The sequence below is a fragment of the Amblyomma mixtum genome, chromosome 6, assembly GCF_055824585.1.
Source record: "Amblyomma mixtum isolate Tamu chromosome 6, ASM5582458v1, whole genome shotgun sequence".
Taxonomy (NCBI): domain Eukaryota; kingdom Metazoa; phylum Arthropoda; class Arachnida; order Ixodida; family Ixodidae; genus Amblyomma; species Amblyomma mixtum.
This window is the reverse complement of record NC_143017.1, coordinates 98,099,687-98,122,428: the sequence shown is the minus strand read 5'-3', so window position 1 is coordinate 98,122,428 and position 22,742 is coordinate 98,099,687. Positions and strand designations below refer to the sequence as shown.

The 22,742-nt window shown below is 49.3% G+C and overlaps 1 protein-coding gene across 1 annotated transcript in view; it reads right to left on the bottom strand.

The window, feature by feature from the left end:
- Window positions 1–20,237, bottom strand: part of LOC149339805 (peptidase M20 domain-containing protein 2-like) — a 32,932-nt gene extending 12,695 nt beyond the window's left edge. Inside the window, exons 1-6 of the mRNA XM_089551001.1 lie at window positions 20,045–20,237; window positions 19,862–19,995; window positions 17,069–17,251; window positions 15,781–15,922; window positions 12,238–12,489; window positions 10,867–11,120 (exon numbers count right to left, since the gene is read on the bottom strand). Of these exons, the coding sequence (XP_089407127.1) occupies window positions 10,867–11,120; window positions 12,238–12,489; window positions 15,781–15,922; window positions 17,069–17,251; window positions 19,862–19,995; window positions 20,045–20,237 (1,158 nt within the window). The remainder of the gene's footprint in view (window positions 1–10,866; window positions 11,121–12,237; window positions 12,490–15,780; window positions 15,923–17,068; window positions 17,252–19,861; window positions 19,996–20,044) is intronic.
- Between the last annotated feature and the right edge of the window lie 2,505 nt (window positions 20,238–22,742).

The window sequence follows — 22,742 nt, the reverse complement described above, 5'->3', positions numbered from 1 at the left end:
ACGATTACGTTTTTGACCGGCCTTAACCCTTACAATGTTTTGGGCCCGTCCTTCGTCCTTTTTCTGCGGTCTACCCCTTTGCTTGGCTCTCCTTGAGCGCGGCCGCTTTCCAGAAACTGCCCTGACTGTTTTCTCCTGCGCGCCTCCCTTTCCTGCGGTGACCTCACCCTTCGCCTCTGCTCTTCGACGCAGCACCGAGCCGCATTTCTCTCTTGAATTCCAACTATCGGCTCGTGCTTTCGGTGAGGCACTGCGCATCGCAGCATCCAACTGTTGTGACGGCACCTTACTTTCGTCTGAGCATAACTTGCTCTCCTTTATTCTAACGGGCGTGAACTTCAGCCTCTCAAACTTAGAGCCGAATTCACTCTTTTGACCGTCCTTAGCTCCGCGAGCCCGACGAGTCACAAACTCCTCTGCTAGCTCGGCGGCTCTCGCCACCGTACTGACGTCTGGCCTGTCCAAGACCCAGTACCGAACGTTCTCCGGTAACCGTCTATAAAACTGTTCCAGCCCGAAACACTGCAGAACCTTCTCGTGATTACCAAAGGCCTTCTCCTCTTTCAGCCATTCCTGCATGTATGACATAAGTTTGTAGGCGAAATCCGGATACGACTCATTTTTGTCTTTCTCAGTTTCGCGAAACTTCCGACGGAACGCTTCCGCTGACAGCCTGTACTTTTTCAGCAGACTCGATTTTATATGATCGAAATCCTCCGCCTCCTCTTTCTTCAGGCGAGCGATCACGTCGGCCGCCTCAGCGGGCAACAAAGTGAGCAAGCGCCGTGGCCACGTTTCCCGTGAAAACCCTTGCTGCTCGCACGTTCGCTCGAAGTGAACAAGGAACAAACCAATGTCCTCTCCAGTCTTAAACGACCGCATCAAGTCAGTCATTTTGTACAATACCCGCTCTCCTGCACCGTGCGCCTGACCTGCACTACGAGCGCGTTCCATCTCTATTTCGAGACGCTTTATTTCCAAAGCGTGTTGACGCTCCCGTTCCTCTTTCTCTTGTTCCTCCTCCTTTTTCTTTGCCAATTCCCTCTCCTCAATGGCCTCAAGGCATTCCGCGAGCTCGTCATCTTCAGCCTCCAACGCAAGAATAGCCTTTAGCAGCTCTGGTTTTCTGAGTTTGTCTGAGACATCCAGACACAACTCCTTTGCAAGCTCCAGTAACTTCGGTTTGCGCAGCGTCTTCAAATCCATGGCTGCTCCGAGTGCTGCTTTCTCTACTGCCCGCTATTGTCTTGCTGCAACTAACCCAGCAGCAACGACAACCCAAATTACCAGCTCTGTTTCTGACCCTTAACAAAAGCCTGGCAAAACTTAGTAGAGGAAAGTCCCGCACTCACCAAACCTCGCAGCCAAGAATCCAGCGCAGTCGTTCCGCTGCAGGCAACCAGTCATCACACAGGGCTGTTGCACTGCTCCCGACTCGCCGAACTGCTGCTCAGCAAACCGTTGACCACGTCTCTCCGCTGGCGTCCGTTGACTCAATTCCACCGCTGGCAACCAGTTATTAAAGATCAGGTAGCATGGTCGTGCCGGAGAGGGGATGAGGAAGGTCGGAGACGAGGTTTGAGGGAAAGACAAGAAGAAGAACTTTATACAAGGGAATTTACATATATACAAACAGCAACTGAGAGAACGTCTCCGAAAGAGAGTCTCGAAAACAAGGAGCAAAGCTACATGACGATGAGCTCAGATGGTCAGGAGCTACTCGGCCGTCCAAGGCGCCGAGTTTTATACCCTTTCATTTCCCTGGGCTCCCTAGATGGGGGCCGGGCTTGTCGGGAAAGGAGGGTCCTGAAATTTCACTGTGGCACCCACACACACACACTCTCAATAGGGAACACGCCCCCGTCACGTGTTGAGAGAGAGACGGATGCCATCTGCGTCGCGCAGATTCTGGAAGGTTCTCGAAGAGCATTCCTGCGCTTTTCATGTGGTCGCACGTGCGCGGGTCGCTGACCACTTATTCCTGGAAGATGGTTGCTGCTGTCAACTTGATGACTGGACCCGGCTGGCACCCGGGCCCCTTGGAATGTCTAGTACTGCCGAACATGGCAGCTAACTTCTTTCTGTACTGCAGAGCTGGCTGGCCAGATGAGGGGTGGATGACCGACGCCGCTTCCGTGGCTAATTCAGGCGTTTACCCCGCATGCCTTTCGCGACTCATCGGCATTCCGCTGCTACCACGTCGATTTTTTCTCACGAAGGAGGCGAAACGTAACAGTCCCCAAGTATCTTGGTTTGGTTTGGTTTATGGGGTTTAACGTCCCAAAGCAACTAAGGCTACGAGAGACGCCGTAGTGAAGGGCACCGGAAATTTCGACAACCTAGGGTTCTTTAACGTGCACTGACATCGCACAGTACAAGGGCCTCTAGAATTTCTCCTCCAAAGAAATTCAACCGCCGAGGCCGGGATCGAACCCGCGTCTTTCGGGTCAGCAGCCGAGCACCATAACCACTGAGCCAGCGCGGTGGCCCAAGCACCTTAAGAAAATAATGTAGGCAGAAGGGATTTACAACAGAAGCGAACTAGAAGTTATTTATAATATCCGGGTACTAGTCTTTCGTTTGGGGTACCCAGTGTCGCGTGGCTACACTCGCTACCAGCGTGCGCGAGCGACCATAGTCTTCTGTTTCATTATGCTAGCACACTTTGTTTAGGCGAAAAAGAAAAACGTTGAGGGCCAGCTTAGTAAGTTTATAAAAATTGTGAGTTTATAGAAGATATAGAAATTAAATCAAATGTTTCATTTCATGCTGAACAATGTTTCGAACTCTCTGTGCCAAAACTTTAATTAATATTAAACTTAAAAGTGTATCAGCGATGGCGTAAAGACTCATTAAATCGTTGTTTACTAGTTCGATGAGTTTCTGTGATATAAAATGTACAAACTTTGCCGAAAGGCAACGGGGTGCGTTTCTTAGCCTTGTAGCTGGGCTATTATGGCTCCCGTTGAGCTCAAAATCTGTTTAAGGTAAGAAGAACCCTTGTGCTCGACTTTATCTTTGGCGCTGCGTGTGAGGCTGAGCAGTAAACCTCATTGCCTGGTTACCTCTGGCAAAGTTAGACGTGGTTGCAGCACACGACCTCGCGAACATAGTTACAGTGTATTAAAGGGTACACTGGACGTTTATAAGCTTAGTTTACGCAACTAGATTTAAGGAATTTATTATTTTATAAGCGCTTGCCCACAACACAATGTAACAATATGCGTGACGTAATCTGCAGCAAGCACATGCAATCTCAGCTGTCATGCAGGCATTGCGGAATGAGGGCGTAGAAGAGTGTTATGTGAAATTATTGGAATATATATATAACTGCACAGCTACCATATTCCACCATAAAGTCAGCAACAAAATTCCAATAAGGAAAGGTATCAGGCAGGGAGACACGATCTTGCCAATGCAATTCACTGCCTGTTAAATGAGGTATTCCGGGGCCTGAAATAGGAACAAGTGGGGATAAGAGTTAATGGAGAATACCTAAGTAATCTGCGATTCGCTGATGACATTGCCTTACTACCTATGTCACTCAGGACATGAACTGCAAAGCATGATAAATAAGTTAGGCAGAGCAGAACGATGGGGCTAAAAATTAGCATGCAGAAAACCAAAATAATGTTCAACAGTCTAGCAAGCGAACAGCAGTTCGCATTTCGTAGCGAGGTGCTGGAAGTAGTAAGAGAATATGTCTACTTAGGGCAGGTAGTGACCGCAGATCCCGATCATGAGAGGGAAATAACTAGAAGAATAAGAATGGGGTGGAGCGCATATGGCAGGTTCTCTCAGATCATGAATGACAGTTTATCGATATCCCTCAAGAGAAAAGTGTACAATAGTTGTATCTTACCGGTACTCGCCTATGGGATAGAAACGTAGAGGCTAACAAAGAGGCTTCAGCTTAAGTTAAGGACAACGCTGCGAGCTATGGAAAGAAAAATGATAGGTGTAACTTTAAGAGATAAGAAGCAGGCGGAGTGGGTGAGGGATCAAACGCGGGTTAAGGACATCCTAGTTGAAATCAAGAGGAAGAAATGGGCTTGGGAAGGGCATGTAATGCGAAGGCAAGATAACCGCTGGTTCTTAAGGGTAAGGGAGTGGATTCCAAGAGAAGGCAAGCGTAGCAGGGGCAGAAAGTTAGGTGGGCGGATGAGATTAGGAAGTTTGCGGGCATACGGTGGCCGCAACTGTCTAAGGACAGGGTTAATTGGAGAGACAATGGACAGGCCTTTGTCCTGCAGTGGGCGTAGTTAGGCTGATGATGATGATGTGGATCATGATGATCTCATTTGTCTTACGAATCTGCGCTTCCTCATGGGGCTTGCTGCATTTGTCTGCAACACGGGATGGCAATGAGATTGTCTACCGTTGCATTCAGCGTAAGAAGTGCGAATCGCTTTTCCCGCCGCGGTGGCTCAGTGGTTATGGGGCTCGGTTGCGGACCCGAAAGATGCGGGTTCGATCCTGGCCGCGGCGGTAGCATTTTGATGGATGCGAATCGCTAGAGGCCCATATATACTGTGCAATTTGAGAGCACGTTAAAGAACCCCAGGTGGTCGAAACGTCTGGAGCCCTCCACTACGGCGTCCCTCATAGCCTGTGTCGCTTTGGGACGTTAAAAAGCATAAAAGCACGAAACCAAGTAAATAGCTTTTAGCAAAGCGCAGACTTACTATAGCAGAAATGTACCTAATCACCGGATCGTCTCTGCGCACTAAACGCACTAAACTCAAGTTGATATTGGTTACAAGCGATTATAGACAAAGGTTGCAGGACGTATTACCTAAATAATGGACGCCTAATTTGTAAGTGAGGTCTCTGAAGTTTGCAGATGATCCGGAGAAAATGAAAAGTTCGTTTTTGTGGCATAAGTGTCTCGTAGTGAACAGAGTAAAACTTCTGGAGAAGCTGCCTTCAGTAAATCTTGCTAGAATAATGACGTCGAGGTGTCGTTTTGGGATGCAGGAATTACGGAGACCTGTGAGTCGGGCACAATGTGAAACTGTTGCCTGAAATAACAAGAGGACGTCGATGTTTGTAACGGGAAATGTTATCCTTGCGAGACTTTGTGTGCCCGGAGATGGCATAGGGGTCCTTACCATTAAAAAAAAAGAAAAGAAAAAAGCTGCGTATGAGGCACCCTTTGTCACCAACCACAGGAAATGTTTCTCCCTTGAGTCCAGCTGAAACAAGATTTCGCTCTTTGGCTGCACCAAAACAGGATTCAACTTCTTCGTTCCGGTGGTCAGGCAAGACTACGTTCGAGACTCTCGTAATCTGGCAGACCGTACGTTTTCCACTCTGAGCGCGAAATCGCCTTTCACGCTGTTCTGCAATGCAGTACTTCCCCGACCATCCACGAGGATCAAAACTTCCCACTCAGCTGGTTTTCGTGTTTGATCCCATTTCGGTCGCGACACTTGCACGTGTGCACTTTTTCCAGGAACATAAGAAAAAAAAAACGAACACATTGGGTGCAGGCTGTGTCGCCCGTGCTAAAAGCGTCATCTCACGCACGCAATAGCAAGTGCATGTAGAATGCGAGGCGCCTGCAACGCGTTTCTCTCTCTCCCTCTTTTTTTTTGTCCGGACTTTTTAAATGTGCCACTTGAAAGAGCGAGAGAGGAAATGCGTGTGAAAGAAAGAGAGAGATAAGTTACTCTGGAGGAAGTGAAGAATGTACAGCCTAGCATCAAATCGAAGGTGGCGCACATGCAGTTTTCAGTACCGTGCGGAAGATGGCGCCACCGCGCCGCTTCCCTGCTCTGCAACGATTTTTTCTCGAGCGCGGTATAATAAAGCAAAGATCGGGTACGCAGCGTCGAAGGTGTCCTGCGTGACACGTGGCATATGGCGCACCAAGAGGTACGTTATTTTTCTTGCTGCCTTATAAATATAAAAAAATAGCTTGCGACGCTTTTCAACGATTTTTTTTACGAAGGAGCGTAATTTAATTTGTTGCATAAACCGTCAATCGCAGAGCCATCAAGAGAGAAGCAGCTAGAAGAATTTAATATAAGGTAACGGCGAGTCATACGATGGCAATAAAAAGAAAAAAAATGAACATGTGAATGAAGTTGTTATAAAAGTTTATGTCCAAATCAATCAACCATCAGCGCACCATAGCGATGCGTCACGCAATTATAGTACAGAGGAAAACTGCTATTATGCGCTGGAGAGAACAGTTTTATATATATACAATAAAACCACAGGAACGCAAAAAAGAAACAGTGTCTGACGGAAGAATTGATAATTGGTAACAAAAGCGATGTCAACAGGAATGCAGTTCAGGCTCCTAACGCAAGCGACGCGTAATAGAGATGGAAAAATGCGATGAACGTTGTTTGGGGAACCATAATGTGTGCAGCGTGCAAGGCGCGTGAAACTCGACGAAAGAAAAGCCATATTGCGTGATCGTCAGAGTGGTACAGACAAGCTCCGAGTTCATAGATGTTAGGATGGAGGTACAATTTCTGTTATAAAAAATGACGCCTGTGGAGTAATTCTGAACAAGTTCAATATCTCTGAAAAGCTTATTGTAATAAGACACCCGCCCCCCCCCCCCTCCCCTACACACACACACACAAAAAAAAAAAATGAAGCGTACTTTAATTGCGATTGTACAGCAGTTTCATAAATAAAGTATTTGCAATGAACAGGACTGCTGAAATTGCGACGCAGGCGTCCTAACATGCGGTGAGCGCTATTAAGGTTCATGTCTATCTTTCATGTTTGGTCAGAGAATATGGTGACGCTGAAATATTTATTTATTTATAAATTTATACTAACTGCATATATTGGAGGCAGATACAGGTTCAATAATGGTATTGCTTAGTTCAAAGGTTTTAATCCTACCACAATACTCATTCCAACAACTAAATTTACCCAATTGTATAACATTGCCTACATCGGCCTGGGAGGTGTATTTGCACTCTTTGTTACGTACTTTGCGATAAATAGACCAGCCACGAGAGTTGATATTGTGACGAAGACGAAGCTGGCAGTGACGCGGGACGGAGAGCCCGCGCTAGGCCAGCGGCCATTAAATCATCTCATAGCCATGGTTCACCACGCCTCATTGTTCGGCTGGCCGCCGCGTTACATTTGGTGTGAGGTGCTGGGGTCCCTTCATCGCCATCCTGGTCACGGAGCTTCGGCGTCCTGGGCCTGCCGTGGACGTCGGCCGTGAGTACCTGGTCAGCGCCGCACGGCCGTGCCCCAGCCCGCCCGACCTGAACCGACCTTGCCGCTCACCCCAGCCCCGTCCCCCGCCCGGACCACACGACACGACGACCCAAGACCCCACCGACCCAAGACCCCACCGACCCAAGACCCCACCGACCCAAGACCCCACTGACCCAAGACCCAAACGTGATGACACCGCCCCCCTGCCCCCGCCGTTCGGTGCGTCCAGAGACCTCGGCCGTCAGCTCCTGGCACCCTACGGCGCGGATGCTTCGTGGACCGGGACTCATTCTCTCATCTTTCTCATCGTGGCGGCCAACACTGCACCATCTTCTACATATTGTTCGATCCTTCACTCAAGACCATCGCCATTTCGCCGTCTGTTCGTCACCGATCGGGACGATCGCTCGGAGGCCCCGGGTAGTGTGACGAAGACGAAGCTGGCAGTGGCGCGGGACGGAGCGCCCGCGCTAGGCCAGCGGCCATTAAATCATCTCATAGCCATCGTTCACCACGCCTCATTGTTCGGCTGGCCGCCGCGTTACATTTGGTGTAAGGTGCTGGGGTCCCTTCATCGCCATCCTGGTCACGGAGCTTCGGCGTCCTGGGCCTGCCGTGGACGTCGGCCGTGAGTACCTGGTCAGCGCCGCACGGCCGTGCCCCAGCCTGCCCGACCTGAACCGACCTTGCCGCTCACCCCAGCCCCGTCCCCCGCCCGGACCACACGACACGACGACCCAAGACCCCACCGACCCAAGACCCCACCGACCCAAGACCCAAACGTGAAGACACCGCCCCCCTGCCCCCGCCGTTCGGTGCGTCCAGAGACCTCGGCCGTCAGCTCCTGGCACCCTACGGCGCGGATGCTTCGTGGACCGGGACTCATTCTCTCATCTTTCTCATCGTGGCGGCCAGCACTGCACCATCTTCTACATATTGTTCGATCCTTCACTCAAGACCATCGTCATTTCGCCGTCTGTTCGTCACCGATCGGGACGATCGCTCGGAGGCCCCGGGTAGTGTGACGAAGACGAAGCTGGCAGTGGCGCGGGACGGAGCGCCCGCGCTAGGCCAGCGGCCATTAAAAGATCTCATAGCCATCGTTCACCACGCCTCATTGTTCGGCTGGCCGCCGCGTTACAATATGTCATCATCATCATCAGCCTGACTACGCCCACTGCCGGGCAAAGGCCTCTCCCATGTCTCTCCAATTAACCCTGTCCTTTGTCAGTTGCGGCCACCTTATCCCTACAAACTTCTTAATCTCATCTTAATCTAGGTGTCAATATGTGTCTTAATAAAGGCGTCATATGATTTCTTATTGCATATAGCTTACATCTGCAAGTCAAGATGGAGGTTAACTTGCGACAGGGGTTCGAACCGATGACATATGCACCTTCAATTGTATGCCTTCCCAGACTTTCATATTAAAATTGTGATGCAACCGTTCGTAGTACAGCGTTCCGGGTGGCGTCATACGCGTGCGCGTGTGTGGGAGGATGCCAGTGCTCCCAGTGAGAGTAATGCTTAAGTGTCTCTGCCGAATGCATTATTATATTACAACGAGATCTACCTCAACTTCTCACGAATATGACTGTCTCGCCAAGAGGTCACATTGAGGAGGGATCGGGTGACTGTTTCAAGTTTTGGTTTCATGAGTGAACTTGAGGTTTAATGAGGCCGTCGTTTCGGAAGAGTGACCTCGAAGTCTCCCGTTTCTCGCTTCGAAGACTCATTTTCAAGTTTCTCCAAGTTTGTCAGCGCGTGCGCGTGATATTTGACACTGTCGTTGTCGTGGGGTGAGATTGAACATCACCGGGATTACGATATAAAAATATAGCTTCTCAGGAGACTGCAGCTTCAAGCATGTCGAATGACATGTGAACTGGAAGCATAAAAAAACTAAAATCCAATATTGACGCCATTTTCACCGGCAGACATGTTTACTAGAGTGGGTGGGTTATCTCAGCGGGCGATGTCTAAACCAATGGCAATTTCCACGGCCTATAGAAAGCTGGAAGGGCGCCTTAGTTCATCTAATATGACAACGTTGAAGAGGGATGGGTTCTGTGGTCAGCCTAGGTAGAACCGCACTTGTTTTTAAATTGCGCGGTCGACTCGAGCTTCTTTGTCGATGGTGGCAGCCTTTGGAGGCTGTATAGCGCATCAGATAGACGAGCGGGAAGCAGCAAGCCGAAGTTTCGACGCTATTGAAGCGATAACTTCCTATGAGCCATACAGTCGTTAACTGCTCGAGGGTGTCAAGTATAACTAATGAGAAGCAAAGAAGAAATTGCTGCTTGCTGATTAAAAGCGTCCGGTGTCAGAGCGGAACGTTACACGCTGTACGCGCGCTTTGGAGATAATTTCAACTCATTGACATCAACGATGAAGGCTTCTAAACAGTGAGGCACTAACAAATCCGGAAGCGCAGTTTTGTGCATTTAGCCCGAGACGTAGGCAAGATCCAGTGATTGTTATGTTTGTTGCGCAGAAAATAAGCAAGCTAGAGAACTTTGCTGGTCACTGTCACTCGTGCTTTAACTTATAAAGCTGGGCCATTTGGAGTTTACTGGGAACCATGATTATTATTACCCGCATGCAACTATAAATATTATTATAAATCTAATATACCACCATCATAAGCCTGACTACGCCCAGTGCAGGGCGAAGGTCTCTCCCACGTCTATCCAATTAACACTGTCCTTTGAATGTACTGGCCGAAAGTGAGGAGAATGCTGTGGTAGTTTTTGGCGCATAATTTCCTCAGAGCAACCGCATCTTGTGGGTTTCATTCCGGTGGAAGGAAGGCATGTTACGAATGTAACGGTGCTATGTTAATTTTTTTTCTACTGGTTTTGTTGTAATCCTACTATCCGGTTGTCTTCTGATTAACTGATCCAAGCAACAATTATAACCTGCTCCGCCCCCCCCCCCCCCATTTTTTTTCTTGCCTATTAACAAATCACTATATCTCTATACGTATGTCGTATTAAGGGCTCTCGCTACTGAGAGTCATGCGTTTAACAGTTAGCGCTTGAAATGTGCCCATTAGTGCACTGAGCCCAGCGCTGTTTGTTAGCGAACAGTGTATTGTATGAAGAATCTAAAGGTTTCCAGCTAACGTGGTATACGGTTTAAGGTTAAGGGTACCTGTCAAAGCTTCGCAACCTGGTAGGCTCATAGAATATCATGGATCTTTGCGGGCTCTTTAAAGCAGACATTTTGGTATACACCGAAGCGCACTTCAAAAGAACTCGAAGGAAACAGCGTCGGACTGGACAGGGTCCTGCACGTCGACATCATTTTCTGCGTTTGCTTCAACTTGCGCCGGTATCCACATAGTAAAGACTCATGTCGTAACTTGGAATGCTCGCAGCATAGGCACACCGATTAGTACAGAAAAGTTCGCTTGAGTCTGCGTACAATTCCGTTCCTCTCCAGCTGGTGTGAACACGACTCCAAGGATCTACGTAAAGTGTGTGGAGGTTCACTCGAACTGGGCGGTGCAATTCTCTGACACCAGCGAGCACTTCCGTTTCTCTTCACATGTTATATGAGCATGACTCTCAGGGTCCAAGAAAATCATGTGGAGGTGCACTCAAGCCGAGTGGTACAAATAGAGCGATGCACTGAAACAGAGAGCACGGAACAGAACGGCTCGCTCGCCTTATGTACGAGCGAGGAATCCCTGAGCAGGGCGAGTGCCGTGAGGGCGAGGCACCGGCCGGCCTGCAGGCAGTGCTCGAACGCATCGTCCGTGCAACAGGCGGCCGCCGCCGAGAGCGGAGGCTCCGCGTCCAGCGCGAACAGTGGGCACAGCGTGGGCAGGGAGTGCGACACGATGCCGAGGCCCGAGGGAAGGAACCACTGCTGCTGCCGCTCCAACTGCTGGTGGGCAGTGCCGGCGCCGAACAGTCGAGCTGAAAAGCAGTCCAAGAAGCAACCGGAATGAGTCGCTTTCAGGACAGCCCGGATGTTGTCGGAAAACACAGGTGACGAGACAGGCGATCAGGTTGACGCGTACATATTTGAGGTGAGCAGAACACAAGAAACAAGGGACAAAATTAATCCCACTTGACACGGTATAATGGCCTGCCCATTGTGAGGCTACCACCGCGCCTTTGCGTCATTCAAAAGAGGTCCTCCAGGCAATAACGCTGACCTACTGTCGTGACTTCGTAGTCAACAGCCTTGCACCTGGCACGGCCGCTGGCAAGTGCAAGGTGGTTGAACGCGACGTCATGAAAATAGGTCATCGCCATTGTATGGAGGGCCTCCTTTAAGTGACGTTTGATGCTGCATTCTTGAGTTGATGTGACTGTAATATGACCCAGTACGTCACGCGCTATGTAACAAAAAGGTCTGCTGATGGAAGCTGCTTTACCGTCCAGGACCAACACGTCCGCTCTGAATGGATTGTTCAAACGAAGATGTTGCCATGTTTTCACCCGGTAGTGGCAACGGAAATAGAGTGCAGTAATAGTGGGTGAAAATAATAGTTTTCTTGTTAACAGTGAACGGGGTAAGAGGACGACATCTAGTTGAGGTACGAAATCTTGAAAAGGAGTTATCTTAAGCGGAAAAAAAAGACGCTTTCTGCCAATGCGACTTTTGCGTCCACTGTGGTTCTGTTTCCAAGCGTTTAAGCAATTTTTAAATGAAACAATATGTTCAAATAGCGCCTAACACAAAGATACACTGCAAAATAAACTTTTTTAGTCACACCCGCCCTTTAGTAAGTCTCCATTGGGCACTTCCTCTTATTGAAGTAAGTTATTCAAAAAATGAAGAGCCGACTGCAAAAAACGACCAGAACTGCAGTTTTGATACGTGTGCAGTTCCCATGGAACTGCTGACGTTCCAAAGCGATGGGAAACGAAGAAGCACGTTCTCAAATTAGTTGAATCTTGAAGTGTGGTAGCGAATACCCAAACACGGAGTCGACCTCAGTCGGCGTGCAGCAAAATTCTTGTTCGAGAGCGTATGCATCAACTACATACACTCCACCGGCGACACGCGAGCGAGCGATGTCCTCACCGGTGACACCCGCGCGCTGTGTCTGGTCGAGAAAGAGCTGTCCGAGCGTCTCGTTGGCCATCATGTCGACGTAGGGCCGCTGGTAGTCGAAGGACACCATGCAGCCCGTGGAGTGGCAGGGACCCATGCACGCCGACCGCAGCCGCTTCTGCAGCTCCAGCAGCTCGGCAGCGCTCGGTGTGCAGCCGAACAGCTCGAGCCGGCAGCGATCGGGTACGCGCAGTGGGGAGCACTCCGACGGCCGCAGAACGCCTGCGCATTAATCCGCATTAATTAATCCGGGATCCCTACGGCTTTGCTTATAATCCATGTGCAGCATCATGACGTTAAATCCCTGTTAAACCCAGACGTTAAACCCAGCGAAAGGCTATTAACGAGTTAGCATTAAGAGGGAAGGTAGAGGAATTCAGAATGTCGCTGCAAAACAGATTTTCCGCTTTAACTGAAGAAGACGACCGTAGTGTTGAAACAATGAATGATAATCTTACAGCTATCGTTACAGAGTGCGCCGCAGAAGTAGGTGGTAGGATGGTTCGACAGGATACCAGCAAGCCATCTCAGGAGACTAAAGATCTGATTAAGAAACGCCAAAGCATGAGGACGTCTAACTCCACAGACAGGATAGAACTAGCAGAGCTATCGAAGTTAATAAATAAGCGCAAGGTGGCCGACATAAGAAAGTTTAACATGGAGAAAATCGAGCATGCTCTAAGTAACGGAGGTAGCCTAAAATCAGTGAGGAAAAAACTGGGCATAGGTAAAAACCAGATGTATGCGCTAAAAGACAAACAGGGCAATGTCATCAGCAATATGGATAAGATAGTTGAATTAGCCGAAGAGTTCTACACAAATCTATACAGTAGCGAATGTAATCATCAAGTTACTGAGGGAGGCAGTCGAGCACAGCAATGGGACATCTTGCCAGTAACGAAGGAGGAAGTAAAGAAAGCCTTAGGAGCAATGCAAAGAGGGAAAGCAGCTGGTGAGGATCAGGTAACAGCAGATTTGTTGAAGGACGGAGAAGAGATTGTGCTACAAAAACTAGCCACCCTGTATACGCAATGCCTTGTGACCTCGAGAGTACCAGAAGCTTGGAAGAACGCTAATATTATCTTAATTCATAAGAAAGGAGACGTCAAGGACTTGAAGAATTACAGACCAATCAGCTTATTGTCCGTTGCCTACAAGGTATTTACTAAGGTAATTGCTAATAGAGTCAGGACAACCTTGGACTTTAGTCAACCAAATGATCAGGCAGGCTTTCGTAAAGGATACTCGACAATAGACCACATTCACACTATCAATCAGGTGATAGAGAAATGCTCAGAATATAACCAACCCCTATATATAGCCTTCATTGATTACGAGCAAGCATTTGACTCAGTGGAAACCTCAGCTGTTATGCAGGCATTGCGGAATCAGGGTGTAGAAGAGTGTTACATGTGAAAATATTGGAAGATATTTATAACGATTGCACAGCTACTATAGTTCTCCATAAAGTCAGCAATAAAATTCCAATACGGAAAGGTGTCAGGCAGGGAGACACGATCTCGCCAATGCTCTTCACTGCCTGCTTACAGGAGGTATTCCGGGGACTGGAATGGGAACAGTTGGGGATAAGAGTTAATGGAGAATACCTGAGTAATTTGCGATTCGCTGATGACATTGCCTTGCTAAGCCACTCAGGACAAGAACTGCAAAGCATGATCAATCAGTTAGACAGGCAGAGCAGAACGGTGGGGCTAAGAATTAACATGCAGAAAACCAAAGTAATGTTCAACAGCCTAGTAAGGGAAAAGCAGTTCGCAATTGGTAGCGAGGTGCTGGAAGTAGTAAGAGAATATGTCTACTTAAGGCAGGTAGTGACCGCAGATCCGGATCATGAGAGGGAAATAACTAGAAGAATAAGAATGGGGTGGAGCTCATATGGCAGGTTCTCTCAGATCATGAATGGTAGCTTACCAATATCCCTGAAGAGAAAAGTATACAATAGGTGTATCCTACCGGTACTCACCTATGGGGCAGAAACGTGGAGGCTAACAAAGAGGGTTCAGCTTAAGTTAAGAACAACGCAGCGAGCTATGGAAAGGAAAATGATAGGTGTAACGTTAAGAGATCGGAAGAGGGCGGAGTGGGTGAAGGAACAAACGCGGGTTAATGACATCTTAGTTGAAATCAAGAGGAAGAAATGGGCTTGGGCAGGGCATGTAATTCGAAGGCAAGATAACCGCTGGTCATTAAGGGTAACGGAGTGGATTCCAAGAGAAAGCAAACGTAGCTGGGGACGGCAGAAAGTTAGGTGGGCGGATGAGATTAAGAAGTTTGCGGGGATACAGTGGCGGCAACTGACAAAGGACAGGGTTAATTGGAGAGACATGGGAGAGGCCTTTGCCCTGCAGTGGGTGTAGTCAGGCTGATGATGATGATGATGAAACCCAGACGTTACACTTTGTACAAAGGGTGATTAGTTAATGTACCTGCAGGACCTGAAGCGTAGCCATGCCATGCCAAATGGCACAACGCGAATAGCGCCGAGAAAATTACAAAACGCATCGTCGCAAAGTTCGTAATGCCCCAACAGGAGCCCTTCAGTTCAAAAAAGATGATGATAACGACGACTATGATTTTGAAGCGATAGCTTCACTACGCCAGCCACTTCGCCTCATCGAGCGTGGTCGCACCTCAGCCGTGTGCCCATGGCTGCAGCTCTGCGCCGTAGCCGCCGCAACAGCCGTTGCCTAGCAACCACCGCACCTGCGCTTCGCTACGCTTCGCCGCACCGCCGCGCCATCTGGTATGACGTCACCTAACCGTTACGCTCGCCATCAGCAAGAGCGTTCAGCGCGCTATCTGGTATGACGTCATCTAGCCGCCCGGGGGGGGGGGGGGGGGGGTACGTATATATGGAGGTAGTTGGTTCGACAGTAGACTAACCGTTATGGTTTGGTTTGGTTTATGGGGTTTAACGTCCCAAAGCAACTAAGGCTATGGAGACGCCGTAGTGGAGGGCTCCGGAAATTTCGACCACCTGGGGTTCTTTAACGTGCACTGACATCGCACAGTACACGGGCCTCTAGAATTTCTCCTCCAAAGAAATTCCAGCCGCCGCGGCCGGGATCAAACCCGCGTCTTTCGGGTCAGCAGCCGAGCACCATAACCGCTTAGCCACCGCGGCGGCAACCGTTATGGAGGACGATGGGCCGTCTACGGCACTTGCGCGCTAGAATGAAAAGGCCGTGGTCAGCCAAGAGAAACTAAGAAATGCCAGGGTCACCAAAATAAACAAAGCTAGCCACTAAAAGCTTGACCATAGCGAAACTAGGCGTAGCCAGTGGTACGAAGCTATCGCTTCCATCCTGGTTTAGCCAGGGCTAAACCACAGCCAATTTTTTTTCTGAGCCCTCCTTGATACTAGAAACTGTGCGCGCGTGAAAGAAAAAAGGCAAAAGAGGCAGTTTCTACAGTTGTTGGGATGCGGAGGCTGGACGGATTCCCTCCAGGAGCAGAGCGCAAGCAGTGCGGAAGAGAAGGGAGGTGACGCACCGGCCACGTGCCACTGCTGCGGCAGGTCCCTGCGCACGAGGGCCACGTTCCGGTAGGCGGCCACCGCGGCGTCCATCGCGTTGATGCCCTCCCACGGGGACAGAACCGCCGAGCTCTCGCGGCCGTGGTACGTCACGCGGGTCTGCAGCCGAAGAGCGCGCCATCGACACTGCGCATTAACAGCTGACTGCCATGCTCTTCGCCCACGCCACAATAACAACGCCAGTGAATGCGAAAACCAGATCTGTGAAAAGAAGTGTCCGGCTCGTACTCTGTTCATTCCTTATAAAGAGACGCTCAGGACTAATTCATGTTGGCCTGTATCGATGGATTACTGCGTTATAACAACAAAAAGGCTATTTTAGGTGTAAACAGACCATACATGCGTTGCCACCATCGGCCAACTTCGAAAGTAAACTGCGTGCGTCGACAGTTTCTTTAGATGCAGGTCTTAGACGGTAGGCTACACCGCTATTCACTTCTGAACTGCGATCACGGCGTACTTTTCGGTGTAGACGCCAGGAGTTGGAATATCCCAGGGCAGAAAATTAGGCAGTGGTAGCTGTGAGATACCCATGGAAGATAAAAGGTGAATGCAGTCTTAATAATAATTTCTGTATCCGGGACGGAAGGTTGAGGGGGATGCTTGTTTTGCGATGGCCATGTGACTGAATGCCCTTTATATATTTGAGCTCAGATCTGTTTTAAATGAACAGTTCGTAGTCAAGCCTCTGTCCTGTTTTTTTCCCAGTTTCCCGTCTGCGTATTCTTTTGGCTGGTGTTATTTTCCTTAATGCAATGCACCAACTAGCCCAACAACGTGTTTTACTATAATAGGCTACGCTGACTGGTAATTATGCAGTTTAGTGACGTAAGGCATGGCGTTACTGCAGGGCTCAATGGCAGCGTGCCACGCTCTGTGGTGCAAATACAGTGACGCCACGAGTGACAGCATAGTGACATCATGCAGACTACACCAGGGAAGAACACATATAATAATAAATAAACAATATTATATTCACCAGCGCGAAGAGCTGTCGCGAAATATTGCATTACATACTGATGACCGTCCTGTGAGTTTTTTGCTTATTAGTCATGACACATGGCTGTCGGCGCCAGTGGTTCAGCTTACTCTTGGGAAGGTCCCGCATGCAGGAGTTACAGCCAAATGAAATAAGGGAAAAGGTGGGTGAGGCATGCACAAGAAGTTTGGTGTCCAGAAAAGCAACCGTAGTTCTGTTTCCCTCGTTGGGTTATACGTATATGGGCCGACAACGCCACTGCTTACGTAAGTGGCGCAGGGGGTCCCGTAGAAAACCATGCCGGGACCCAGGGCAGGCCGCGTGGCTAGCACGGCGTCGACCTTCGAGAATGCGTTCTTGTCCAGCAGCAGAGCCTTGCCCTCGCCGCACATCTCGGAGGGCGTGCCAAGCACTCGCAGCCGGCCGCGGCACGGGGCGACGCCAGGGACCTGCACTTCACCCGCTTTTGAAGGCCCTGAATTTTTTTTTTTTGATGGACGTGAGGGAATTCCACCTATGCTACATGTTTTAGGGTAAGTCCTGTCACAGCTTGGCTTTTCATAGCGCGGAGTAATTTCTCGCATAGCAAAATTTTATGCACCCTTTCCGCGTTGAACGGCGGTGCCGTCGCCCCTTGGAGTAACCAGCAAAGGCGAGCACGAGGGGGAATAGAGCGAACGCAAAGCGCCGCGGAGGATGAAAGACAGCGATAGCGTGAATACCGGCTCCGCAGCGACGACCCAAGATGGCCCCAAGGTAGCGTCCGCCACCGTCCGTTCGCCCGAGACGAGGCTCAGCGGAGGCGGACCGCTGTGCGCCCTGCTCAAGCGGAAACCCGGAGCCGCCTGTGTTCGGCACTGCCCGTCCCGTGCGCGGCCGCCTACGGTTCAATTACCGCAGCTGCTACGCTCAAAACTTGTATTACCGAGAAGCGCAGTCGTCGGCTACTTTTTTCATAGAACACAGTGAGAAAAAAGGCCTTGCGATGCTGCTGACCTAAGACGGGCATCTCCAGAGTTATTGCGTTCCATTGCCCGAAATCCTTGAGATTCTGTCACGTACTACGCGCTTGGCACCTGCATGGTAGTTTTTCGCAATATTTTCTTTCAATTTATTTTACTACTTTTGCAAACCAAAGCTTTCACCGAGTCTTGTGCGTGGCTTCTCTCGGGTGAAATGTTTGGAAAATAGGGCCTTTGACCGCAACTCAAGCACACAAATCAGCACTGTCAAGCTGCCCTTGAATCGCTAAATCGAACAATCATCATAGTTTCTGTGCACCACTATTGGTGCACCACTGTGCACCAAACAATCTCTCTTTTTTTATGTGATATGCAATTCGCAAAGTACCTTTTCTCAAAAAGCTTCGATTTTGCTTGCAAGTGCGAAGCGTTAAAATGGCGTCAAGATCGACGTCCCCAAATGACTCGTAGGCACGGGAAATGGAAACTACCTATTCGACAATGTTTCTTTTAAAGAGAATAACGCTTCAGGAATCACGCGAAATGGACTACAGTGGCCTTTTAATGCCTAACTTGGAGTACTATAATCAAAGCACGCTTCATCAAATCGTCTTTAGCTTTGTTTTAGTGATATAAGCAAAAAACAAACGCACATTCTTCACCAGTTGCAACCTGCTAGAATTTCTATCTTTCATAGAGTGTACCCGTGAGCCATGAAGGAAAACCGCATAAAATCATGCATTTCCTACGCTTTAAAGAAAATGTAACGCGAATTTTCTAATGAGAATATTCACGCACACGACAGAGGGACAATCAAAGGCGCCAGTTTACGAAACACCGCTTGACATGGCGGTGTTCGGATGGTTCATACGAAAGTACACACCAGCGGTTTTCTATCATGAAACGAAATTCACTTATGAGTTCTAATATTCATGGAGTGTTTCTCATGCATCTTCCATGGAGCTCGTATAAGCAATCAGATCAGCCGTTCAGAGAGACGCATGTACCGCGGTGAATTTTCAGGACATTTTGTGCATAGATATCTGACAGTGAGCTCCTACTAGACTGAGGCATTTCAGCACGGTGCCTTAAGTTAACGCTAGAGAATCTGTCGTGTTTCTGGCATTGATATTGATTACTAATGCCGAAAGCAAGGTGACGCCCTAAAGCAACGCTTGCTATTGATTATCTAATTCATAGATTTTTCGTATCAAAAACAAAGCTACAGGCTTTATTTGAGCCCCTCATCTCCTTTTTCTCGTCTGCTCAATACGTTATTTAAGAGGCGAACAATGGTGGAGGGCAGTGCATTAAATTGTGCCACCTTTGATTCTTGAACGTGCAGCGTCAGTACAGTACCTATAGTTTTGCGTTTCACATGTGTTGATGTACGATCTCGTAACCAACCCGCCAATCCGTATCCAGTTGCGAAACGCCATAGTCACTGCACCACCGAGGTGGGAATCTACACCGTGACTGTTCCTGATATATCGAAATTAAGCTCAGCAGTCACGAGGGGTGTCACTGAAATAATATAATGACATTGTTACTGCTACCACACCTTCGTGTAGACGTACGTTTGCCCGCTGAACTGCAAGGCGAACTGTTAAATCTTTGTAGAATACTAGCGTGTGCTGGTCGAAAAATTCTTGTTGCGCCATTCTTGCGCGACCGTTTACAAAGTTCACAGGGCTATAAAAACAATAAACAGGCCACAGTATGCATGCCTGTACCCTCTTCAACCTTGGTGCCATCACGGCTGCCGAGGCGTTTACAGCCTTCCTTGCCTTCGTTTCTCACTTGGGCGGATGTCCTCATTACCGAGCTCCTCATAAAGAATCATACCTTTCTCTTGATTTCTCTTGGTTTCTGTGCTATCTTTTTTCCAGCGTATGCCTCCTAATTGATAGACAGCTGCTGCGGCTGTTTAAAATGCAATGAAAGCGTCCAATGAGCATTTGAAAGCCGTTGAAAGAATACCGCGCGTAAGCGTAAAATATTTTGTTAAAAAGATCTGAAGGCTGCACATAAGTGTCCGAGTTTATTGTAGAAAAACTCCCCACCCCCTTTTTTTTCGCTCATCTTGCGCGGACATACCGTTTTGGCGGCCTCCATCTGAATGGTCAGGGCTGCCGCCATGGAAGCTGCACTGGCCAGGTTGTTGCCCCAGGCGTGACCCAGGCTCGCCACGGCGTCGTAGTCGCAGACGATGCACACCGTGGGACCACCGTCTGCGCGTCACGATGCTGTACAACTGCGCCCTCACACGCGGACGCTCACCTTCGGTGAAGACGAGCTCGGCGCAGAAGGCGGTGGGCAGCAGGTAGCCGGGCATGACGAAGAAGTCCCTGGTGCGCAACATGTCGCACAGCAGCTGCTGGGCGAACTGCTCCTCGCCCGAGGGCTCGGGGCAGGCCCACAACTCCTCGCTCAGCTGGCGCACCTCGTCGCATACAGTCTCTGGCAGAGACATGCCACCTTCTATCGCTGTTGATGGGCACCGCTGATATAGAAGGCTGCTGCTGCTGCTGCTGCTGCTGCTGACGATAAGGATAAATATGGAGGCAACCGAAAGTCCTTGGCGTGACCTAGCTTTTCGTTACGAAACCGCGTCGCTACAACTTGAGGATCTTTACTGTCTTGCTTTCTGCATTTTTACCTTAAAATCGCCTCCTAAACGTAAAAGTTTTGCTATATTTTCTCTCGATTAGCGGCTTCCTACTTATTTAATTTACTTCCAGAATATGTGTCACTCTCCAGAGTCGTTGCCGATGTGCTTATGAACCTACATCGCCTCTAAAAAGGCAATGCAAGGACAGCTCAACAATAACCAACCAGCTTCATAAGAGGAGAGTTTTGTGTAGTGCATTGTACAGCAGTTCAAGCTGTTGAAGAGAATGAAGATTCCTCTCTCGACAGTTCCACTTTCCTTTCAGACACGAAACGGCTGCAGTCCTAAACTCTTTCTCATGCTCAAAATTTATTTGTAACCAAAGGTTCTCAAACACGGCACGTTTAGCCCCGTTCCCTCTTTTAGTCGGCCGTCTCCCTGAGGTTCATCTGTTTATTTAAATCAACAAATTTGAATTTATTGATTTATTGAAATCTTTATTTACTTATTGCCACTATTATTGTTATTCTTGTCGTTTTCATTATTACCTTGATAATTTTTAAATAATTTTATTTCATTTCTCACGCTTTTGAGCACCTACCTGTCAGTCGCCTCCTGTGTATTGGCCAATCCCCCGTAGTGGGTACGCGCCATTTTCTTGAGGATGTTAGCAAGAAGTGGCCGGATTCTTTTCGAATTAAGAAAAACAGGTTTATTTTAGGACTTAAGGATACAAGAATGAAATAACTGGATTATTGAAACGTAGGAGGTTCGGCGGATCTGCAGAGTTGGGAGGGCCTCGCCGACGCGTCTCGTATCGTCGGCGCCTCTCGGTCATCTCTCTTCCGCATGACACTCCCATACCGCAAACACCTACCCTCCGCATTCTTGGCCTGCATTTACAGGACACGGGGAAAAACAACCTTACCCTGAAAGCACTCAAACAGTCCACTTACTCCGTCATCAATCTTCTTAGAAGGGTTTCACATTCACGAGCCGGTCTAGACGAAGCAGATAATCTCAAGGTGCTGCATGCCTTTGTGCTCAGCCGCATTCTTTACGCCACTCCTTACCTGAACCTCTCCTGTTCGGATAAAGACAAGATCAATGCTCTTATCCGCATGGCTACCAAAGCAGCGCTAAACCTACCAAAGAGCACTAGCACGGACAGACTCATAAAATTAGGAATGCACAACACTATACAAGAACTTATAGATGCACATCGCTACACACAGTACCTTCGTCTGGCTGGCACGGAAACTGGACGATATATACTGGATTCTCTGGGAATTCGCATACCGGCACACACGACAGACTTCATCTCTCTCCCTCGAGCCATACACTCCGCGCTTATCCTGAAACCCCTTCCTAAGAATGTCCACCCTGAATACCATCAATCCCGCCGAGTCGCGCGAGCCAAAGCTCTCCATAAAGAATATGGCACTTTAGAGGATGTGCGCTGGGTGGACGCCGCGTGTGGTACAAACCGTTCAGTAGCTGTGGCTTATCATCCAGCAGCCCCCCCATTTACTCATTTCATAGACCCACCTTGTACCCCGGAAGAAGCAGAGGAAGCAGCTATAGCAATAGCCATTGCCCAAACCAATGCGGCTTATATACTAAGCGATTCCAAAACAGCCATTCTTAACTTCGCCCGCGGACGCGTCCATCCCCCCGCGTGGCAGATATTGAGAATGTGCACCCTAAATCCCGATAGGCGTATTGAGCTCGTGTGGGTGCCGGCTCACTCTGGCAATCCCGGAAATGAGGCCGCCGATAACATAGCCCGAGGACTTATTTGCCGGGCAAATGGCGACCCCAGCCGGGATTTCTCGAGGGAGCGGGCACACACGTTCTCAGAACTAACTCAACAAGCACGCCTTGCCCGTCGACTCTATCCCCCTCCCCACCCCCGCCTATCCCACTCCCAACAAATCCTCTGGAGGCGACTCCAGACCCGAACTCTTCCTACCCCTCAGCTTCTATCCCACTTCCGCCATGTTTCCCCAGAGTGCACTCTCTGCGGAGAACCGCACGCCACCCTGGACCACATCCTCTTCGGCTGCCCTGCCGATCCTCCCCCGCAGGGACAGCCCGCCATCGGTACATGGGAGGAATGGGAGGCCCTCCTTGCGTCGCAGGACCCGGACGCGCAACTTCGCTGTGTGAACCGGGGTGCCAGTGCCATGGCCCTACGTGGCCTGGACACATGCGCGTAATGTGAGGGCTGTGCGGTGGCCCTGAGACCTTGTACGGTCCAAACTCACTTGCTTAATAAAGTTTTCCATCCATCCATCCATCCATCTCTCTTCCCAAGCTGCAGCGGCGGGGCTTTTATAGCCTGAGGCACGGTGGCCCCTCCGAACT